The sequence below is a fragment of the Trachurus japonicus genome, chromosome 17 (assembly GCF_045865225.1).
Source record: "Trachurus japonicus isolate A0001 chromosome 17, Traja_1.0".
In the NCBI taxonomy this organism is placed as follows: Eukaryota; Metazoa; Chordata; class Actinopteri; order Carangiformes; family Carangidae; genus Trachurus; species Trachurus japonicus.
This window is the reverse complement of record NC_140923.1, coordinates 18,269,014-18,291,334: the sequence shown is the minus strand read 5'-3', so window position 1 is coordinate 18,291,334 and position 22,321 is coordinate 18,269,014. Positions and strand designations below refer to the sequence as shown.

General features: G+C 43.0%; 1 protein-coding gene across 1 annotated transcript; it reads right to left on the bottom strand.

The window, feature by feature from the left end:
- Positions 1–63: 63 nt before the first annotated feature.
- pax3a (paired box 3a) lies at positions 64–18,957 on the bottom strand. Its single transcript, XM_085804128.1, has 9 exons — positions 18,628–18,957; positions 17,758–17,993; positions 17,143–17,272; positions 16,700–16,843; positions 7,343–7,542; positions 6,569–6,734; positions 6,170–6,390; positions 2,416–2,679; positions 64–1,283 (listed from the first exon to the last, which is right to left on the bottom strand). Exons 1-9 carry the CDS (start codon positions 18,710–18,712, stop codon positions 1,266–1,268), a joined length of 1,464 nt encoding a protein of 487 aa, XP_085660254.1. The 5' UTR covers positions 18,713–18,957; the 3' UTR covers positions 64–1,265.
- Between the last annotated feature and the right edge of the window lie 3,364 nt (positions 18,958–22,321).

The window sequence follows — 22,321 nt, the reverse complement described above, 5'->3', positions numbered from 1 at the left end:
GTGAATTTCTGAAATAACAAACTGAGAACATGACTTCATGAAAAGAGATGACAAATCAGCCACTTGGTGTATTTTCATATAGTTTATTATAAATAGTAAATAGTGCTGTACTGTACACAAAACTTCTTACAACAAAATCATTTCACGCTGATGTAAATGGAAATTATACAAAAAGGAAAAAACATGAATAATGAACATTGTGTAAGACTTAAGCACTTAAGAGCACTTATACAAGACGTAAAGAGGAGATACAAAACTTCAATGACACTAAATAAATAAGAAATGGAACTAATGTTTGCAAGTTCCTGATGAAAACTAAATCAACACATGCAAAAAAAAAAATTAACTGTCAAACTGAATGAAGTATTCACTGGCAGAGAATTTTTTTGGCTTCATGACATCACAACTACATTTGCTATTGTTCATCTCTTGATGATTTCCCCTGATTGGTCAATGCACGCAACCCAAAGTGAATGACATTGAAAAGAGAGAGCATGTTTTTGAGGATATACTCAGGGACATTTGAGCCGTATTCATTTACATTACATGAGGTATGAATGTATTGCACTTTCTTTTGGTTGCAGTGGTTTCGCTGTGACTCCATGTGGCCTCGATTCTTGCCTTCCTGGTGGTTTTCCCCTGGTGTAGACACATTTGTTTAAACTCCAATGTCTTTTACAAGAATCGGGTGGCTGTACACTTATTATCAGCACCCTAAGACATTGTGATGAAGAGATCCTCACGGGAACGTTGTGGATATGCGCAACATGTTATCGCTATCCGGCCTTTTCGATACCCATCAGCCATGAGAATCCACCCCTCCCCTATCAACTTGGCCTCAAGTTGGGGCTTAAAAAAGTCCATCTCAACTTGCATCCCTGCCACTTATTACAATAATCAAATACAGAATCTTGAATGTATTTACTCCCCTCTCCCCCCACCCTTTTTCTTTTCCTCTTCACGGACAACGAACCATAGTTGGTCCTTGGAGCATGACGCACAAGCACAAGCGAGTGCCAGGTAACAGGAGAGGCCGAGCCTTTGGTCCCAATTATTCCAGTCAACCCCCTCCATCGCCGCCACTACACCTCCATCTGAAGTAGTTCCCTCTCTTGCTGAAGGAGAACACCTCAACCCCTTCACCCTCCCAGCCTCTCTCTTGCTGTTCTTGGGGCCTGGAAGGTTTGTCAGAGGTAGAGGTTGTGGGTGGGTGGGGGGCGATGACTGGCCGGGGGAAGCCCATTGCTCAGGCCATGTTGGGGGCTTCATATAATGAAAGGCACCTGAGGAGAACAAGAAGAGACAGAGGGAGGGTTAAAAAGATTCATTTTGCATAGTATTCAGTTAGAAGTGCTTAAATCCTCTGATGGTTTACAGAGCAAATTGTGTGAATTTGGAAGTTAAATAAAATGTTGGCAAGAGGGAGGGAATGGGTAACAGCAGGTGGGAATGGAAGCTGGGGCTCTAGGTTAAATAATACAAAAATAAAAGGTGAAGAGTTTCAATCTTTGCATTTAATGTGGTTGGCAAGACTAGCCTTAGCCACAGACTGAGCCTGAGCTTGGATCTCTGCTCGGCTCTGCTCCACTGATCAATAGCAACTCTAAATCTGACCTCCAGTGGGACACATGGTTCTAATCCTGGTCTGCCAAGGGCCATAATCGCCCCCTGTTAAAGAGCCCCTTACCCTGCCTTTACACACACACACACACACACACACACACATATATGTCTACGCTTACAAATACACATCGACACACACGCATTTCACGAAACCCCCCAAAAGCTACATGTGGGTCTCTCTCAGGACCGGCTAAATTAATGACATCAAGATGTTGCCACTGATGGGCCAGTCAACATGTGGTAGTGTACCTCAGATCAGCCCCAACAACACGCCGGCCCGACCAATACACTCCCCTCCCTCCTGTCAAACACGCTTTGGGAAGTGGCTCCTTTCATTTGGGGCGGCTATCTTTGTTGCATGGGTCATTACATGGCTAAGTGAGGGTTTGATGGGCAAGCTCATCATACGGGGTCATGAAAGGACAGTGAGTGAAAATGTGTGTGTTGGGATAAGACCCGGACATGCCATTACATCAGCCCACGTGGATAGTCCAGTGATGGTAATGTAAACTGAGGTAACCGGGCCACTAGCGCTCCTTAACATACATGTAATTTCAGCACAGCGCTGGGTGATTTGAGAAGCTCGCTCATCAGAGAGGTCTGTGCAATTAACATGGGCTGTGAGTCAGAAAATCTAAACTAAGCAGCTCAACCGGAGCAGGGGTTACAGAAGGACATAACCGCTAATCAATTATATCTAATTTACGATCAAATCTTGAAAATAAAGTCCTTAAAAACCTCTAAATCTTTGACAGATCTCCACGAAAACAAACTGCGTATTTCCAAACGTACCTTGCTCTGACTGTACTGTCCATACTGGTAGGATGGGTGGTGGTCCATGGCGTAGGCTGGGGAGGTGTAGGAAGGTGGGCAGTACGACTGGGTGCTGGGCAGGGTGGGCATGCTGGCCAGGCCTGGAAGAGCCTCCAGGCGTTGCGAACCGTGACAGCTGGCGGCCATGCCCCCGTTGGGCTCCAGGCCTCCAGTCAGTGGGGAGAGGGCAAAGTCACTCTGGGACTGATGTGGCACTCCACCTGGGTTCAAAAGGCCCATCACCTGAGGGAAGAAATGGAGACAAAATGGGCGATTAGAACTGATATATTGAATTGACTAGCTGTATTTATTTATTAATAGCATTGAATATCAAAATAATAATAAATAAAATAAAATGTATAAAATACACCAAAAAGTAAATTTTATAATGAAAAATAAAAAGGCGATTTATTCTTTTTTTTCACATCAGTGTTTCCTTTCCACTCAGGTGGGCTGGAGTGGAAGCCTCTCTCCTTGTTCATTGTCAGAAATACATTATTACTGGCTTCCCTCACACATGTGGTTTCTCTTTACTATGCTTGAGTGACTAGTGAGCAGACGGTGGCTAAAGAGATCAATCCTTTGCCCTCCCAGTGGTTTCTATTAAACTTCTCCTGTCATATTTTTGGATGTAGATTAAAGAGGATAATTTTTTCTTTTCTTTTAATTTTATTTTTCCTCGGAATGACACTTGATGATTTTCTTACAACTGGAATAGATACAAAAGAAGTAAATAATCTAAGTCTGACTTTGGCTGCTCTTAATATTGGAATAAGGAATTTTCTTTCTTTTTTTTTCATGAAAAACTTCATTTCTGAGAATGTGATGTGTTTGAAGCAGACCTTCCACACATTTTTATGTGTCCACCAACATTTTGATCTCTTCAAAGCAATACACTTTCTCTCACTGTCTCTTTCTCTGTCTCCCCCTCTCTTACTTTCTTTTGTTCCTCTTAAATCACAAATCACCGTGTCCTTGTGAGGCCAAGGTAAAGAGGCCAAAGGGTACGTGGGAATGAGGGGTAGGGTGTGTTTGTGTATGTGTCTGAGAGCTACGTCTCCTATGTGTGGAATTGTGTATATAACAGTAGGTGTGTGTGTGTGTGTGTGTGGGGTAAGCATTTTTTGCTCTGATGTCAGGGGTGTAAGGGTATCGGTGATACATCGTGAACAGCTGCACATAAGTTTGCGTGAGAAGCAAAGTCATGAAAATGTCTAAAAAAAATGAAGTTAAGGAGAGTTACAGTCCACGTAGGAGAAAACACAACTGAAGCCAAACACCAAACCAAATACACTCAAAACAACAATATAACCTGGAGGGAAAAAAAGTCAACTGAAAAAAGAAAAAAAGAAAAACACACACAAAAGCAAACAATAAGTAACGCAGAGTGATGCGAAAACAAGACTTTCCCAACTGACAGCCAGCTGGCATACACACGCATGTTCACATTCTGATGTGTCTTTAATGTGTGTAATTTACAGCTGGTGTGTCAGGGTGATCTGACCCCACACATCTGACGAACACAGAGATGTAGCCTGCCACTAAATCATTATTTCTCTCACTGCAGGGAATGCACACACATGTTCCTCCACACAGAGTCTATCATAATAATATATTATATAAATTCAGTGACCAATAAATCTGCACAAAGGCCTCAGAGGGGAAAAGCATTATTCATTAAATCATCGAATTTATCAACTTATTGTTTGTGAATAGCAGTTTTCTAGTGGCTTCATACAAACATTTTCTGCTGTTTCGTCACACATTCTGTGTTTCCATGTGTCTCAGGGTTTGTATCTCCAGCTACAAGCTCCTACGTACAAGCATTTTCTGTCTGCAACTGAAACAGCAGCAGTTTCCGATGGTGTGTCTGTTTTGAGGTTGTTCCGGGGATTAGGTCTCAGGGGGGTGCAAATCCCGGCCGCTCGCTTCCTTGGTGAGAAAGGATTCCTTTGGTATGCACCAGATCAGCAGTGAGACGCCAAGGACCCTGCACCACAGGGAAACCACTGGCCTGACTGCCGTTTTAAAAAGCACAGCGAACCGCTCAGACAAGAATATCACCTATCTAAAGTAAACCTCATCCATATCAAAACTGCACGGTGCTCTAATTTGACCATATCTGGCGTTAAATGAATCCCCGGATCTCCTGATTGGACACAGAACAGTAGATACAGCGGAGTGGCTTTTATAGACAAATTTAGAGTTCAGCTGACCAGGTAATTCTAGTGAGGATTCGATACAAAATAGACCAAACTGTTTCCATTTGAGATAACCAAAGCTGTAAAGTTTTCTAAGAGCAAAGAGGTCTTCGTGTATTAACTATCAATGTCATAGGATTTAATCAATTCTCATTTCCTCTCTCTTATTAAGTTAAAATCAGGAAATTAATTCTATCCTCGTCTGAAATAGAGAAAACTGTATCGCAATATACATTCAAACAGCTGCAATGAATATATGAATTAAAACAAATTAGCCAACAAAGTGAGTCATTTGCATAAATTACACACTTTGTTACAAGAGGATAGATTACTTCATTCCAATCAATTAAGACACTGGAACGTTCTGTGATTGCAATTCCAGACTGAGAAAACATTCCAGGCACGCCGTCCCTATGCAAGATGAGATGTCCATTCTGTATGAGGCCGCCCGACTAAGGTTAATGCTGAAACCATCCACGAGGCCACAGCACCTTTGGCCTCTTTATTGGAGTTTAAGTCACTCGGCGACCCTGTGCTTGTGTGAACCACAGCCGTGCACTCAGTTACAGGATGGCAGCTACCAGCAGGTTTGCATCCAGTTATGCCTTGACAGAGCGATTAACTTAAGTACAAATTACGAGTACGGCGCAGTTGGCGAAGATTAAAACCATCAACCACTGATGGTCTCAGCTCACCGCATGCCGTCTCTCGCCATCTTTCTATACTTTTATCCAGTGGAAATAAAAACCTAACACCCAAACAAAAACGTTTTAAAGTAAATATGGCGAGTTGTTGAGGAGCAAAAAAACAAATTGTAGTCAGTCACTGGAGCTCATATATCAAAGCAGTCAATTATACCTTCAGCCACAATGGTGCCACCCTCTACTTTCTGACCATGCACCCTGGCAGCCACAACAAAGCTCTTCTCTTTTTTCAATATATATACATCCTCAGGCATTCACAAAGTAACAAACCTGCCTGAGGCAGTTTTTTATCTGTGCCTGACAGGAGTCTGAGATTCTCTCTCATGGGAATTAGTACCCAGCATGCATTGCATGTGGGCCGGCCACCCTTTGTGGCGGTTAAAAGCTCGTTTTACGCCTGTTAGTCCATCTTCTAGGCTGGTAGGGAGCCACTGATGGACACTGATGACTGTGTAATCGACCATAATTGTCTTTTCAGTTTTGATTTGTGTCATCATCCGACATCCATACATCCCTCCTCATGTTTGGTCCTTTCAGCTTCCCCAAAGACTGACGTTTGCCACATTTCAAATTCATCAAACAACCCATCAGAATAAACAAAAATGAAAAGCTACCGTGTTTTCTGGCTTAACAAGATTTCATCAATGTCACTGCAATGACACTTCCTAGGTCACACAGAGGAGAGAGTACGTTTGTGTCCATATGGTGCATTTCACAACCACCATGGAGAACCTCGGGCCTCCGACTTCCAGGTATGATGTGTGTTGTGTGCGTGGGTGTCTGCGTTCCTTGTTTCTACATGTATATCTGTAGGATGGAAAGACGTACCTGTGGTGAGAGGCTGTTGCTGATGGCGGGATTGACAGTGTTGGAGTGTGCTGTTGGAGTAACGAAGCTCTCCGAGTATCCTGAGAAACCGTGGCGTCCTGAGGACAGGCAATAAGCAGAGCTTCCATCCTGAGACCCTGCAGATGAGCTGAGTCCACTCTGGTGCACAGAGGTGGGGGGCAGCGGCTGTGGCCTGTGGACAGTGCTGGGCTGCTCGGACGCTGTGGAGAATCAGACATTTCTACTTAACGCCACATGTTGCTATATGCACACAAACATGAATGCTGCCATTGTGAGACGATTTCAGACTTTTTGCAGTTATCAATCTGACGATACATGATGGAATTCTGATATTTTAAAGCATAAAAAGCACATGTGACTGTGTTCAGTTGGACCCACCTTGGCTTATGGAAGTAGGAGGGTATGGACTGTCGGACAGCTGGTAAGGCTGCAGGCCGGACATAGCTGACGGAGGGAAACCACCCGGGATGAGGTGGTTGAAAGCCATCAGCTGATTGGCTCCGGCTTGCTTCCTCCACCGGGCTCTTCTGTTGCTGAACCACACCTGCAAGAAGAACAGAGACAAGGGCGTTTATTATTTTATTTATCCGCCAACCCAGTAGAATGATGTTACTCCTATAATGCTTATCTGTATTTGGCTGTGAGCTCGGTGCATGTGAATGTATACGTGTGTGTATGTGTGTGAGGCCCCTCGGACCTATTACAGGGAGCTGAACTGATAGAGATCTTAACATCTGGAGCATGCAGTGAAACCACAGACATTACATCTTTGTGTGCTACTACAAGTCACTGGGTTCAGATAACGCCAGAGGGCTGTTTCAGCTGTTAAAGCCCATATTAGCACACTATCTAAATCATCTATTTTAAGACCTTTTTGCAGAGTCTGACGAAAATAAAAAGCCGTCTTCGTACACAGTGGGTGCAGTGTATCTGTGTTTGTGTCCGTATGTGCGGTGAGGAGGAGGGGGAGGCGTCAGGCATGGGGTCGGGGGTTGCTGAGGAGAGGAGAGGAGGGTAGGGTGGGGGGGGGGGCATGTCTTATGGCTGTAAGGAATGTATGGCAACAGTCCCAGGCAATTTAACGCCCACATGACACACATCCATGACAGGCCGGCGCGCTGCTGCGGTGCGGGACAAGCATCTGTGTCTAACCTGAACTCGAGCCTCTGTCAGTTTGGCACGTTGAGCCAGCTCCTCCCGTGTGTAGATGTCGGGGTAGTGTGTGCGTTCGAAGGCCCTCTCCAGCTCCTCCAGCTGCTCCGCCGTGAAGGTGGTCCGACTACGACGCTGCTTCCTCTTCAGAGGCAGGCCCGGCTCCGAGTCCACGTCGGAGCCCTCGTCTGAGTGACTGGCTGAAATTGCAAAAAAAAACAACCAAAAAAAACAGAGAGAGACTGTTACTTCAGCATTCAGAACAGCAAAACAGTTTAAACTACTCTGCGCCGCAATAGCCAACACTGAGAGGATAGATTATGCTGAGTTCAACACATGGTACTGAGCCACCTTAGATTGTGTCCTTATGCTCCCTTAAACTCCTCAGTGGTTCCTAAGGGGATCAAAAGCCAGAAGCTGCTTGAACATGGATTAAAGAGGGCTAGATCCCTCTGGGGCATCTATTTCCCTGGGACACTGTGTCTCTCCCAGTCTTAGCCATGCTGTGCACTATGCCAATAGGGGCCTATAGTGAAGAGTAGGCGGCCTTTTGCAGGTGCTTCTTAATCTGTTTGTTCAGTTGAGGGTAGAAGAGAGCGACTGGGTAACTGGGAGACAGCCATTGGGATCTAATTCAGCAGAAGAAGGAAATCAATGAGAGCTTGAGACTCGAAACAGAGGACTATTGCTGCATTTCAGGGGGAGGTTACCCATCTATTAAATAATGATTAGGCTCCACAAACTAGCGTGACAGCCTGCTATTGTCCGCCATTACATGTATGCCATCCCCCCATCTCTTTCTCAGTCATACACACACACACACACTCACAAACATGCATCTGCTGCGTCTGGGCTGTGGGCTTTCACTCAATAAAAGTAGTCTATGACAATGTGTCAAACACAGATGGACACAAGACAGAAAGAGTTGGAATCCACTCCCAAATCCACCCCAGAGGGACCTCTTAGACCTCAAGTGGAGGGTTCACTGCACCTTTTCCACACTTTATCGTCTATGCGGCAAACACCTAAGCTGAGGGAGAAGAAATTAGGCAGCCAAAAGCGAGAGAGACAGGTGTAAGCAACAGAAAAGGCTACAGCAGAGGACAGAGGCTTGTCTGTTTCCCCCAGACTGCTCATTCTCCTTTTTGCCCTCCAGATTTAAAGCTTTAATTAAAAAGTGCCAAGTCAGACATGGAGGGGGGTAGCAGGGATCTCCCCTTGCCTCTGGAGCCTCTGGAGCCAAGCAGGAAATGTTTGTGCCGGTTGCCAGTGTGTGTTTGACCAGGCATTACACACGGATTTGGTTCCTGGGAATGCTGCAGCGCTCCGGACCGCCGACATACAAGGTTCTGATGCTGAGAAGACCTCTTTATTACAGTTGAACTAAGGGTGCCACGCTGGCATAAAGGCTCAAAAGGGATTGGCTGGATGCTTAAATACTACTGGAACGTGCACTATGAGTTGGGGATGTGGTTTGTTTAGGTAAGGATGTGGCCCGAGACCAGTAGGAGCAAATGTTATAATACAACGGGCATAAAAAGAGGGCCACACAGCATGAAAAATCTAACTTGATATTTTTCCTATAAACACGTTTCTAATATTGTTTGGATTAGTACGTGCAACTTGTATTCACCAGTAACATATGCAACACTACAGGACGAGACTTGGAGAAACAGCAAGCTACGTAACTTGTGGTGTCATTACCATTTTAATGACCGAGAAACAGAGGAAGAAAGAAAAAGACAGAGAACCAATGACGGAGCAGAAACGAAAAGATTCTTGAGGGAGGGAAGGAGAGAGCTCATAAAACTTCTCAGAGGAGAAAGCTCCTCATTGGCACTGTAGCTCATGTTAACTGCAGAGTGGGGGTGGATCTCTCCTCCTTTGCCCCCTTTATTTCTGTCTTTCCCTCCCTTTTTCCCCTCCCTGTTTTTATTATTAGTAACTACAGAGAAAACACTCCATCACTCCGTCACAGACTCTCCCTTAATGGCAAATGACAGTGTTGCTTTTGTCATCCTCTGGCTTGCGTTTTCTCTTTTGCGCTCTTCCTCTCTCACTCTCTGTTGTTTTTTTTGTTTTGTTTTGTTTTTTTTTCAAGAAATGATGTGGCCAAGCCTTTGTATCTTAGCAGGGAAAAGCCTGTGGCAGGGCTCTATTGGACCGATTACCACGCTCCATCTGTAGGAGCCATCAGGGACGCCCGGGCCCGCATTCAGGGGCCTGTCACCTGCCCAGCAGGGGAGAGGAGGGGGGGGATCTGTAGGGTGAGAAGGGGGCTGTAGGGCCAGGGGATGAGTGGGGGAATGAAGGGTAGGGGGAGGGAGAATGGGGGGGGGGGGGGGGCACAAAGGGGTCCAAGAGAAGGGCTACTCTGGGGCTGTGGAGGGGCACAGCAGGGGAGCACCCCCTCATCCCCTCCCCTCCATGGCCTGAGGGGCACAAAGTTGGGGGGGATGGGGGAGTTGGAGGGTTGATGTGGAGAGGAGATGGGAGGCTGAAGGCACCTGAAGAAGATGCTGGGGAACGGGTGTGGGGTGCCACGCTAAGGAGAATCGGGGGGTGAGGGGTGGGGGGGGAGGAGGGGGGGGAGTGCTGGTCATTCTTAAAAAGTGAGACCTGTCCCTTCCATCTCATGCACTCACTTCTCCTCTCTGTGTCTCTGTGCTCACCCGTCGCCGCGGCCGCATCTTTTTGACGTTTTCAAAACGAGGCCCTTAGCGCTGCTGCGGATCAGTGGAAGAAGAAGGCTTGTTCCCACACATTCCCCCATAACAAACGGCAGAAGAGGATACTAAACACACAAAGGGAGGCCTCGACCTCCTTACTTAAACACCCAAATCAAATTTTACGCTGCAGCTAAAGCACTAGGGAGCTGAAACTAGTCCATAGCCGCTCACAGTTTGGCCGTGGCTCTGACAAGAATCTTAATAGAAAGATAGATTATTATCCCTCAAGCGGAAATTGGGGCTGCTGCAGAATTACCCATAAAACAGAAATTTGAAAACAAAGTAAGCCATAGGTTAATAAACTAATAACAAGCTCGTTTTGATAGCGGGATGGATAGTGGAACATTTATTTAACATACTGGAGAATTCAACAAGTGAATTCAACAGGTTCCCTTCACTGTACATAGGCGTATAAATATATTCAACAAGTGCATTTACAGCAGGTGTGTATGTGGCTGCACATAAACAGTCTACGGACTCAAGGAGAAACAGGTAGGGCTGCGGAGCCGCCACTCAACGTAAACTGAACCATTTATCGATCAAGAGAGAAGACTGACAGGCAGGGAAGATAAACTCCAGAAGGTCACAGATGTGAACTTGGGGAACGTCCAGTTCCATTAGCTTCACCTGCAGCAGCAGCAGAGCCTCAAACAGGCCAAAAAAACCTAGCGAGGATTCCAACTGCACGAATAAAGACTGCTCTTGTTTACTGCACAGACTACATTGGCCAGGAATTGCCTTGCCAAGCATTCAGCACCCCTCCCCTCTCCACCGCTCAAGAGATGTTAATATGAGGAGACATGCACAGGCGCACACATTCATGTATGTGTACACGTGTGCAGAGAAAATTCACACAGGTAACTTAAAATAGCATTTTAAAAAATGAACAAGGCAGGAAAAGTGGCAAAGTGTTATCTTACAATCAAAATTGTTTTAAAGTATATGGATGTTGAAAAAGAAACAAAAGGGAAGGGAGAGGGATGAAGAGACACAGTGAGAAAGAGAAAGTGAAGTGGAGCATATGGGGCAATTTATAGTCTTGTCCTAGTAGGGGCTGGCTAGCCCTTCATCCAGGGGCTGTTAATAGAGAAGGTAATTGAGCTGGTGACATGTGTTTGCAACACAAAACAAAGGGCAGAAGAGACAAATGAACTAGTTATTTGCCCAGGGAAGTAGATCTGGCCCTTTCAGGCCACAGAGCATAGTGTGAGTGGGCCACTGAATAAAATAGTGGCATGCCACACAGAGCCAGAGCGAGCAGATGCGCTGGAGGAAAAGAATAGTTAACTGACAGCTTATGGGCTCAGCTGGGGTTAACAGTTAAGGGAAAAAATGGGAGTGAGTGGGCTGCTCACTTGACTTGCTAAAAAGCCCCCAGGAACCCGCAGCTGCCTGGGAAAGGAGGGAGGGTGGGGGTCAGATAGAGAGAAAAGAGAGAGGAGAGAGGGAGATGATGATGTGCTGGACAGAACAGGAAAAAAAAAGGAGTGAATAAGCGCAGGAGGTTGGCATTTAACGGACAAAGAACTAGCTGCCGATATGACGCTGAAAGATGTATCTCTGTCTAATATTGGTGAAGTGACAAAAAGCCACAAATGGCCCTGCACTGGCTATTATGTGTGCCCAGTGTGTGGTGGTTATTATTTAGTTCCACTGTGGTGCAGTTAGGTGACAGTTTCACGGTGGCATTTCCACCCTCAGGGCAGGGACAAAGCAACTGCATGGAACCCACGCGGGGCCGCAGCAACAGGCCAGTCTGCCCGCACGTTCCAGTTAAAGAAACACTAACCAGCAGCACAGACTCACCTCAGCCCGGCCCTGTTACGAGCAGACAGACAAACAAGCCAATCAGATCTGTTTCAGAAGAACGAGCAAAAACGCTTTTTCAAACAACAGCAAAAACCCTCTGGAACGTCTGTAAAAATGAAAGTTCAGGCCTAATCCACAGCGGCTGCTTCGGTGAGAGCGTCCTGATGTTAAGGAGTCTGTCAACTCGCGTCTTTTGCTCAAACATTATCATAACCTCCTTTTCCTGGGGCCTGATAGTTTTAACAGTCAAGTGACCCTAGGTTAGCCCCTGACCTTTTCACAGCTACTGCACAACGCTGCTGCCGTGAGGCCGGCCTCACCGCTGACCCCCCCCAACAAAACTTCACAGACACTCAGCAGAGAGAGAAACCATCATCACATTCTTTGCTCCCTATGTTTTTTTTAGTTTTTTTTTTTTGAAACATTGATTTTTCCTGTATTTCTTTTGTTTAACACACATTTTCAACTATTGCTGGATTAATGCATGTGTTTAGTCAAATGTAGGAAATAAACAGATTACTTTTGCACACATAAAAAAAATTACATCCTAAACTTCTGTTTTTGTTTTTTTTTAAAGAGGATTTCTTTGTTCAAAGAAGGAAAAGAGACATTAATCAAAACAGCAACAGAGTTCTGCTGGCGTGTCCATAATGTGCAATGTGCTGGATGAAACAGCTCCACAAAAACTGAGGCTAAACAAAGTTAAGTGATTGACAACGCTGTCTGGCTTTACTCAATTAACTATCCCATTGTGCTCCTCTTTGCAGAGTCCCCTCGCCCCCGACCCTTTTCTCTTCTCACTCCTTTATCCTCCCCATCACAGAGTTTTGCTTGGCTAATACTTCCAAGGAAATAGAGAGCTCTTTTTCTACTGGGGCTCCTCTCCTTGACCTTCTATTGCTCACTGCTTCTCTTTCAGTCACTTCACAGTGTCTCTGGGGTTAGTGGGGAGAATGTGGAGAGTACATCAGCGCAGAGGGGCCGGCTCAGGGCAGGACCTCAGCCCATTACTTCAAAGTTGGCCTGCATTCATTAATTGTCCTTTGAATTAATATTGGAGGATCACAATGTGGGTGCCAACAGAGAAAGAGGCTTTAATGAAGCATAGAGTCTGCATTCAGTTGCAGATCAGCTAGTGTGGATTTTTTCTTTCTTTTTTTTTTTAAGAAAGAGGGAGTCTTGAGAGTCATGCCAACACAGAACGCAAAAGCACTGAGTATTTATATTTGAGAAGCAGGAGACAAATGGATCTATCTATCTATCTATCTATCTATCTATCTATCTATCTATCTATCTATCTATCTATCTATCTATCTATCTATCTATCTATCTATCTATCTATCTATCTATCTATCTTAAGGGCAGAAACATATTGTGTATTCTGCTTTGTTTTCCCTCGCAGTCCACTGGGCTAAACTAGCATTATAAACACTATTAATGCAGGAAAACACAGCGTGAGGCCCAAATATAAATTTCTTTCATTATCCCAGCCCCTGAGAGGAAAATGGAAATGTGGCTGTAACAGACATTCCTCTGGTTGCATTGAGGCCTTCTGTCTCCTGCGACCAGAGCAGAGACGTTTTCCTCTAACCCTCCAATTTTTTACTTATTCACCGTGGAAATGCAGGGACCCCTAACAAACACACGAGTTCAGGAAAAAGCAGTGTCTCTCTCTATGTAGTGTTTACAGTTACAGTGGGTTATTTGCCATGCTCTAACCGTGCTCGTTGTGTGTTCGAGAGAGCTATCTGTTTATGTTCTTAGATAGAGTCTCATGAGAGCAAAAGTTATGAAACTTTCAAATTGGATTAGATAGCTCAGATGTGGCAGCTACAAAATGGTCAATGTATAATAAATGTACGTTTTGGCTGCTTTAAAATCTGGTACGTGCCTAATGAAAAAAAAAAAGTCCAAATATGATCTTTCTGCTCTCCTTACGCTCTAAATATCCCTCTTTCTAAATCCATATAAAGTCACAGGGAGCCACTCACCCAGTTTATTTACACAAACAAAGTCCTACTCAGCTCCTCTGACAAAAGCAGCTAAATCTTTCATGTTTTGTCAGCACTTGATTCCTCCTGTCCCTCTGGCTATTTGCCTGCCTGTGGACAATAGAAGCAGGAGAATGGCAGCAGATTGTTGGAATGCACCTCAATGAAACCAATTATTACATGTTGACTGCGTTCACCATGGCAGATTTGAAAGAACTGGGCTCATTCAATTTGGCACCGCAGGATTCCCTTTAAAGAAAAGTTATCCCTTTGACTGTTTGTATTTCTGAGCTTTTCTTTTTCTTCCTCTCTTTCCCTTTCACCCCCACTGCCATAAATTGATCCTGCAAGAGTGGCTACTCCTCTTTCATGACTTTGGTTACTTTAATTAGTTAAATGAGGCTAAAGTGCTAACAGTAATAAATAGAGGAAAGGATGCTATCAATTAATTCAGTCTAACTCATGGCAAAAACAAATTCTTGGCACCATCGGATTTATTTTGGGTTCTGTTAAAAATTATATACCACACCACAAGATGGACACACGCTGCTTTATGAACAAATGTGATAAATGGCACAAGCAGTTCTTCAAACATATCTCAAGCTGCAGCACTGCTACGTGTGTTGTTTAAATTCAGTCCACATAACTCGACAGTTAAAGGAGATGTAAACAACCCAGCATCAGATTCATCCCAGCAAACATCCTTTTTTTTTTTTTTTTTCTCCCCCCACAATGTCCCAGCCGCTTGCTAATGCCATGCAGACCTGGGGCTGCCCAGTATACTTTATCCCACAAACCTTAGCAGTCCTTTTCCCAGACAAATAAATCTAAATGAGTCAGCTTTGATCTTAGCACTTAAGGAAAGCCAACAATAGTGGTAGAGGAGAAAGGGGCAGAGAGCAACAGGCCTCTCTCCACCGCAACAATAGCCTCTGCAAACACCTACTTAATCAATATTTGGCCAGAAGACACTCTCCCAGTCCCCAAACCACCCTTTTCACATTCTAATGAAGTGCTATAAAAGAGAAAAACAACAACTACTTCCACAAAGAGACACAAGAATGAAATAGTGCTCTTCTGTATATCAATGGGAGGAAAGTGTCTCTGAGCTGTTTGCATGTAGGATGTCACCTATTTGATGTGAAATAGCTAATATCATTTGTTTTCTTTCAAAAATCAAAACAACACAACAAAACATAATTAATACAATCCTAAAAGTGTTGACTAAAAACAAAAATAAATAAGCTAAATATATAATGTATCTTGAAACTAAAAATATTTTTAAAATGTGCAACTCAAAGTCATTTAACAATCAAGTGTGTAGGCCTACCCACATTTATTGATAGTCATGTTATTTCCAATTTTGATCGTCGTCTCTGCGCTAAAATTATTCATTTATTTATTTATTTAGTGCAGAAATTAGTTTTTCGAAGTTAGGGAAGTCAACAGTGTCTGATCAGTATTGGGGATGTGTCTCGCCTGGGAGAGGGAGATGGAAGTGCCCACAGATATTGCATGAATGTGTGCGCCCTAGGCGGAAAGGAAAGGGGCGGACTTTGTCTGAGATGAAAGTGGAGAGGAATAAAAGGTTTGGATTTAATCTAGTGGAGAGAAGGCTTTCCCTGCGCTCACTGGCTGAAGGCGTCATGCTCGCTGCGCAAAGACTGTGACAAAAGCTCCGTGCGCAAAAGTAACGGCACCGTTCAATTTGATTACGCAAAGGGCCTGATGTGAATTTAACACATTTGTAGGCAAAAAAAGAAAAGAAAAATCACGAGGTTCCATAGCAGCAGCCAGATGTGTTAACTCGATGTTTATTTTATTTCTCTGTAGGCCTAAAGTTTTCACCTCGTAAAAACCGAACAGCAGACTGAAATCCAAACAAAACCACAAGTATGAAAAATACCAAATAAACCTGTGCGTCGTGAAGCGATAGCGCCAGAACTACCACCATCTCTAAGAGGACTTTTCATCAATAATTAACTCTAGACGGCACTGTCTCCAACAGCAACCTTTCTACTTTCTGCGGCAACACTCTTCAGTCCCCAGTTGGGTCGTAAATCAACAGGTGTTTGAATAAAGTCTGAGCAGTTTCTTCTCCTATGTGTTTTTTTTTTCTGAATACCAACTGTAAAAAAAAAAAAAAAAAAAGTGGGGAAAGCCTCCAGATTGGCACTTTTTTGAGCATTCTATAAACCAGGTCGCACTGGGCCTATTGGTGTCCCTGAATAATTCATCGCTCATTGCGGGTTCATAATGTCTTCTCCCGGCCTTTTGTCAGCGCACTTTTTTCTCCCTTTCTTTCCCTATTTTGAAAGGCCCTGGCGTCTTTTTGTACACCACTGAGCCGCTCACTGGAGTTTGGCTTTTGTGCGCGTCAAACTAAGGTGTGAGTCTCAATGGACTCTCCCTGCTTTGTCCCCTGAAGTTCATCCTCAAGTGTCCGATTAAGTGTAAAAAAAAAAAAAAAAAAAGTTTCTCAGGCTTGGAAGTTAGACAAATGTTTGATTATCCACTTAAATGTTTTTTTTTCTTTACATTTGTTAAATCTCAGAAGCTTTAGCACCTGTAAACACCTGACGCCTGAATGTATTTAATTATGTACTAGTTAACCAAATCACTCCTCTATTATTAATATATTAATATTTCATCAGCGTAGATATATTTATAGTTATGTTTTAGTATTATTAAAAAAGTTTTTCATGGAGTATACACACCTGACAAGTGCAGACAACAGAACTAAAACCTCCCTCCACAACAAACCCAGAAATAAAACATCCAATTCACGTCATCACACAGCGAAGTCATATCATAAATGATGCACTTACATCTGTCTCCCAGAATGCCATCGATGCTGTGTTTTGTCCGTGGCTCGCTTTCCTCCATCTCCCTCTTCACCACGTCATCATCATCTTCATCATCCTCACCAGCTCCGCCGAACTTCGAGCGCATGATGCGACTGATGGCGCTCACTGAGGCAAACAGAAAATTCATAGGTACATTTTAAATATTCTAAATACATTTTACAATGTTTAAAATATAATTCAAAAACTCAATCCTATTATGTCCAAGCAAGCATGTCCAAAAATAAGAGAAAGCATTTTCATTGTGTCTATTTTGTCTAAATTTAGGCCTGTTTATATGGTAATGATGATTTTTATTTTATTTTTATGAGCCAATCATTTTCATACCCTTCTTGGTGGTCACACTTTTCAAACTTTTTATTTTTATTTATTTATTTATTTTTTTATATATATATATGCAATTATACCTGAGGGGACGTTGTTCCTATCGCAGATCCCATCTTTCAGTAACTTGTCCCTGATTTCCCAGCTGAACATGCTCGGGTTTTCTGTCTTGTACTCTTCGATTTTCTTGTCCACCTCTGGAGTAGCGGTTTGCTGGGTAGAGGAAGAAAAGGAGTTCACTCGTCAGTTTCTACAGTATAATATTTCATTTGGCTACACAGAAAAGCTGAATCATGTGCTGTAGTTTTCAGATTTCAAGTGGCTCTGCAAATGCAACACACTCGTTCAAAAAAAAAGTTATGAGGCCACAGAGAGCCTGTAAAGTCCATCCCCATCAACGTTTGTTAACCACTACATTTTTATATGTCATAAAGGCTTTTCCAATGACCTACGTGAATTTCAGTTTAATTTTTATGATCGATCACAAGATGATAGATTAATTGTCCTGAATATTTCATAGCCAAACAGAAGAGGTTACAGCTTTTTCAGTGGAGTCTCCCACCACTTATTGCGCGTGTTGCCGGACAGGAATTTTTATATGAACTTAACTGTACTCTGAAAACACTGCTCATGTGTAAAACTAACTTTATCATTTACATTAAAGACACTATTTATCACCAAAACAATCTCTGTCTTACCTTGGGCTTGCTGCCTCCGATGGCCCCCGGTCGGATGGAGCCTGTCTCCTGGTACCGGCAGAGGATTTTGGAGACGCAGCCGTGGGACACCCGCAGCTGACGGGAGATGACACACGGCCGGATACCGTGATGGGCCATCTCCACGATTTTATGACGGATGTGGTTGGGAAGAGGTCTGCCGTTTATGAAGACACCACCGAGCTGGTTGACCCGACCCTGTCCTAACGGAGTGGAGACTGCACCAGCAATGCAGGGACACGTCGGTTAGTGGAAGAACTTGTTTTTGTTTTAGGCCGAGGCCATTATGGTTTTAGCAAATTAACAGCTGAACTTTTAAAGTGCGATCAAATATGAAAAAAATCACAATCTTTATATGTAAAATGCAATGGAACAATCTTATTATTAACAGTTCTTATAATTGCAAATTTAAAAAGCATTTTAACCTTCCTGTGATAAACTAGAACATGTCTGTGCAGGTGTGAAAAGAACAACCTTCTGCAGGACAAAAATTACCAGCAAATTAAAATTAAGTCGCCTAAACAAGAATTAAAAAAAAATGTAACACGTAGCCTATTGCAACACAAATAAAAGCCACATTTATAGCCTAATAGGCTACACATAAAAACATCAGTCTCAATATAGGCTATAGAATTAAATGTGAACAGCACGTCGTGTTGACACTGGAAATACATGGACTCAACTCTGCAGCTTTTATCCATAAAGTGACAATTAAAACTTATTTTCTAATAATAATCAGTCCTAACAATATTTTTTTATTAGAGTTTGACAACTTTGCTGAAGTTTCCTAAAAGTTGGATTTATTTTTTTCCTGGGCTAAGTGTGAGGCAGCAACTGGTGGCGGAGTCTTACCCTCCAGAGAGTATCCGCCCCGCGGGTAGTTCTGGTGCGGAGTTGGTCTCATCATTCTCGGTAAACCTCCGGCCAGCGCTGTCATGATTCCTGACTTTCTGTCAGGTGACACGGTAAACGAAGCTGCCGCCGCTGCGAGTCGCTTTTAATCCAACGAAAACAAAACACTTTTTTTTTTCTTATAGTCGCTACTTCGCCCTTCTCTAACAGACGACGCAACAGAGCCTCCGTTTTCCTCGAGTGAACAGGTTGAGAAGAAAAGTGAATCCCAGCTGACTCGTATCCGCTGCTCGGTGTGTAAACTGAGGTGAGAGATGAAAAAAAACAACCTAAAGTGCAGGTTTGCTAACAGTCCCTGCGAGGATTGGGAGGATGGTTTGAGAGGATGGATGGAAGTCAAACATTTTATCTGTGGTCTCTGTCCCCTCTGACTCCGCGCTGCGCCTCCTGATTGGTCAAAGACCCGGACGTTCTGAGGCTGGGGGAGCTTTGTGATTGGACGGCAGGAGCTCCCCTTCTGTCTGGGTTGACCTCACGAGGTCAGCACGTCGTGTCACAAGCTTCAAACTTTTGACAAAAGTGCACAACTTTTAATAAAAACCTATTTAACGAATACCTGGGTGAGGATGTAGCTAGTTATTATGACCTCTGATGATTGTTTCCCTGGGATTACCTACATCCTGCTCCTCATCGTCAGGAGTCAGCAGCTCAGCCTCTGCAGCACAGGGAACTTTACTGATGCACGAAACACTCACAGAGAATCCTACAGGTTTATTTTATAAAATAGGTTCCCAAATATAACTAATTGTTAAAATCACACTCTCTATGATAGAGTTTATTATCAATGAAGACGTTTTTATTGAGAGTTTATACATTGCAACTTCTCAGGTAGCCCTATAGCCACACAAACACAGGCTACTGTACGCACACAAACACATACACACTACACCTGAACGCTTGATAATTTGGGCATATTGACATTAACTTCAGCACCACATTGTATTGGTCGTTTATATAATTAATAAACGGTTTGTTAGAACATTTTAATGATTAATATAATTAGCCTATTATTTACTTTTATTGTTTTTCGCATCGATTTTTTTGGGGGAGAAACAGACTAAATATTACATTTGATATTGTGTTATCAATGCGCATGCAGTGCAGCTCTCATTTATGTGCAGAAAGTCAACAGCACGTGCGAGAAAAACTTAACATGGACTTACTGCATGAAGACAAAAGAAAAGAACTGCAACAGGTGAGACTACGATGACATTTGATTATTATATAGGTCCCATATTCCTATACTAATGTTCATTATAGAATCATGTCTGACACGAAGTTGTTTTTCTCGTTATCATTATTATTATCTTCATCATTGCCTGTAGTCTTCCTCACATGTTATTGCTGCATTGTAATAGGCCCATTGAATATATTCAGTCTACAGCCTATAAAGTGTGCAGCGCTGTAAGGTTCTACTACTGGCATTGTGTATGTGACGCTAATTATTTCATTTTTTCGTTGACTTTTTTATTATATTCTCTCCCCTTTAGTATAGGTACAAAAAAGGGCAGTAATAACGTTACACTACAGCCGTAATTTCCCATGAATCCCCACAAGTTTACATTGAAATATAGGCTGATAGCCTCTGAGGAAATGCTTCTCTCCAGCAGACAGTACACAGACAGTGGAAGTCAGGCGAGAAATCGGTGGAGAAGAGGATCTATTTTTTTTCTTTCCACGAGTTCCACCATACTACGCTTAAAAGGCTCTGCATGCTCATCTGATATAATAGTTGCACTAATTTAACAATAGCTGCTGCGCAGACCCGTGGTCGAGCCACACGGCAGTGTAACACATCCGTGCAAATGGTCGATTATAGACACATAGAGCCACATGAGGGATCATTTGACTTTTTTCGAAGCTTGTCGAGTTTTGATAATTATGATAATGAGGCGTGTTTAACAGACCGATACATTTTTTCCCCTTTCCCCCAGGAACAACACCACGCTATGTACATGTATAATAGTGGTTGGTTCAGTTCAGAGGCCTCCTCAACCTGCATTCCTTGAATGAGTGGTTGGTCATGACCTTTAGAAGACAAACTGAGGCATCATCAGAGCTGACCTTCTGCCACATAATTACTTGATCACCATTGGATTTGTCAATACTTGCTGCATTATTGTCTAAACATATCAACAACAAAGAAAAGACTGTCACATGGTGATGGATGAAGAAATCCTCCATGTGAAAATAGGAATAAGCAGAGCCAGCTGTTTCTGTGGTGCTACCGACCTGACAGAGTTACATTTATAAAAAGAGAAGAGAGAAAAAACACACACATAGATATTAATGAAGGAGGCAGAATGAGGATTCTTCATATTTGTTTTAGTCTAACACGACTCAGGTTTGCAGCAGCAGTCACTTTTCTGTCTCTTTCATATCCATCTCCCTCGGCATGTGGCTCATATATTTTTTTTATTCCCTGTATAAGAGTGAACAGTGGACACAGAACATGTGGAAACATTATATGTCCATAAAAGAAGGAGTGGAGGCAGTGGGGGAGGGGCGGTGGCAGGTTATCACACTAAAGTTTGACTATCATGAAAAGGATATTGGATCTACCATGTCAAATCAATTAGAGAGGTAAGCTGAGTCAGAAATGTGCAGTGGTGGTGGTGGAGGACAAAATGCATCAAAAATAAGGAACAAAATGGCCCCAAAAAAGAAAGAGCACATTGCATTTACCAGGCATATGCACAGAATAAGCCAGGGGCTTTGGAGGCTATATTTCTGAAACCATACACATTAAATAAACACAATGATTTGCTCTGCCTCCACTAAAGATAAAGTTAGTCTAATAGCCGAATAACCCACAGGCAGTTTTGATCTTGGCTTGGCCCTATAGTGATAATGCTGCGTCAGTATGGGGCTTATTTAGACTACTGGAAAAAATCTTGGACTTCCAATGCTGTTCAGCATTCATGATTACCACGACAGACACAAGATCAAATATAGATAGACATGTAAATGTAATGAAATCATAACAGTGATTATCTGACCATAAACTATTTGGAGTAAAGTGCTGAACTAACAAGCTTCTCAAAATTAAAATTGTCAGTCATGCATTTCTTCAGCTGTAAAATAGATACTGTATCTGTTGAGGGGAACTCGATCTTATGCTGTGAAAAGCCAGAGCAAGAGACAACTTAAGTTGAAAACCTGAATTAGCATTTAGGTTTATAAAGACAGATTGTAAAGCAGCATGTGCTTAAACTTTATTGTTCTTGAAAGAATCACACCACTGCTGTGAGGCAATTTCAAATAATGTGCCATAATATCAGTTTCTATACCGCTGTCATTCTCAGAGGGCTCATCATTGTCAAGGCCAATGTTTTCTTTGAATTACTGCAAACACAGCTTTGGAAATAATGATTTACAGCCTTATTATTTCTGTCCATGTCACCCAGAGGCAGCTTTTTACAAATCTGAAGCCAATGTACCGTCTTCACTGAAATTATGTCTTAATGTAACAGGTCTTCCATTTATTGGGACTAAATGTTAAGCAGATTAATTATTCATTCTGTGATTATTTATGTAGTAGATGTAAATACAAAAACTATATTTTATGTTACGATTATGATTATGAATGATTAGGAGGACTTAATGCGTGTTTAATGCCAATCAAATACCTGAT

Bases quoted from the DNA above. Each gene is read 5' to 3' on its own strand.
- pax3a (XM_085804128.1), bottom strand. From the start codon at position 18,712: ATGACAGCGCTGGCCGGAGGTTTACCGAGAATGATGAGACCAACTCCG. The intron at 17,273-17,757 runs GTAAGACAGAGA...TCCTCTACCCAG, and splicing joins TCGGAGGCAGCAAGCCCAAG to CAAACCGCTACTCCAGAGGT. The intron at 16,844-17,142 runs GTATAATTGCAT...TGTTTGCCTCAG, and splicing joins TAGGAACAACGTCCCCTCAG to TGAGCGCCATCAGTCGCATC.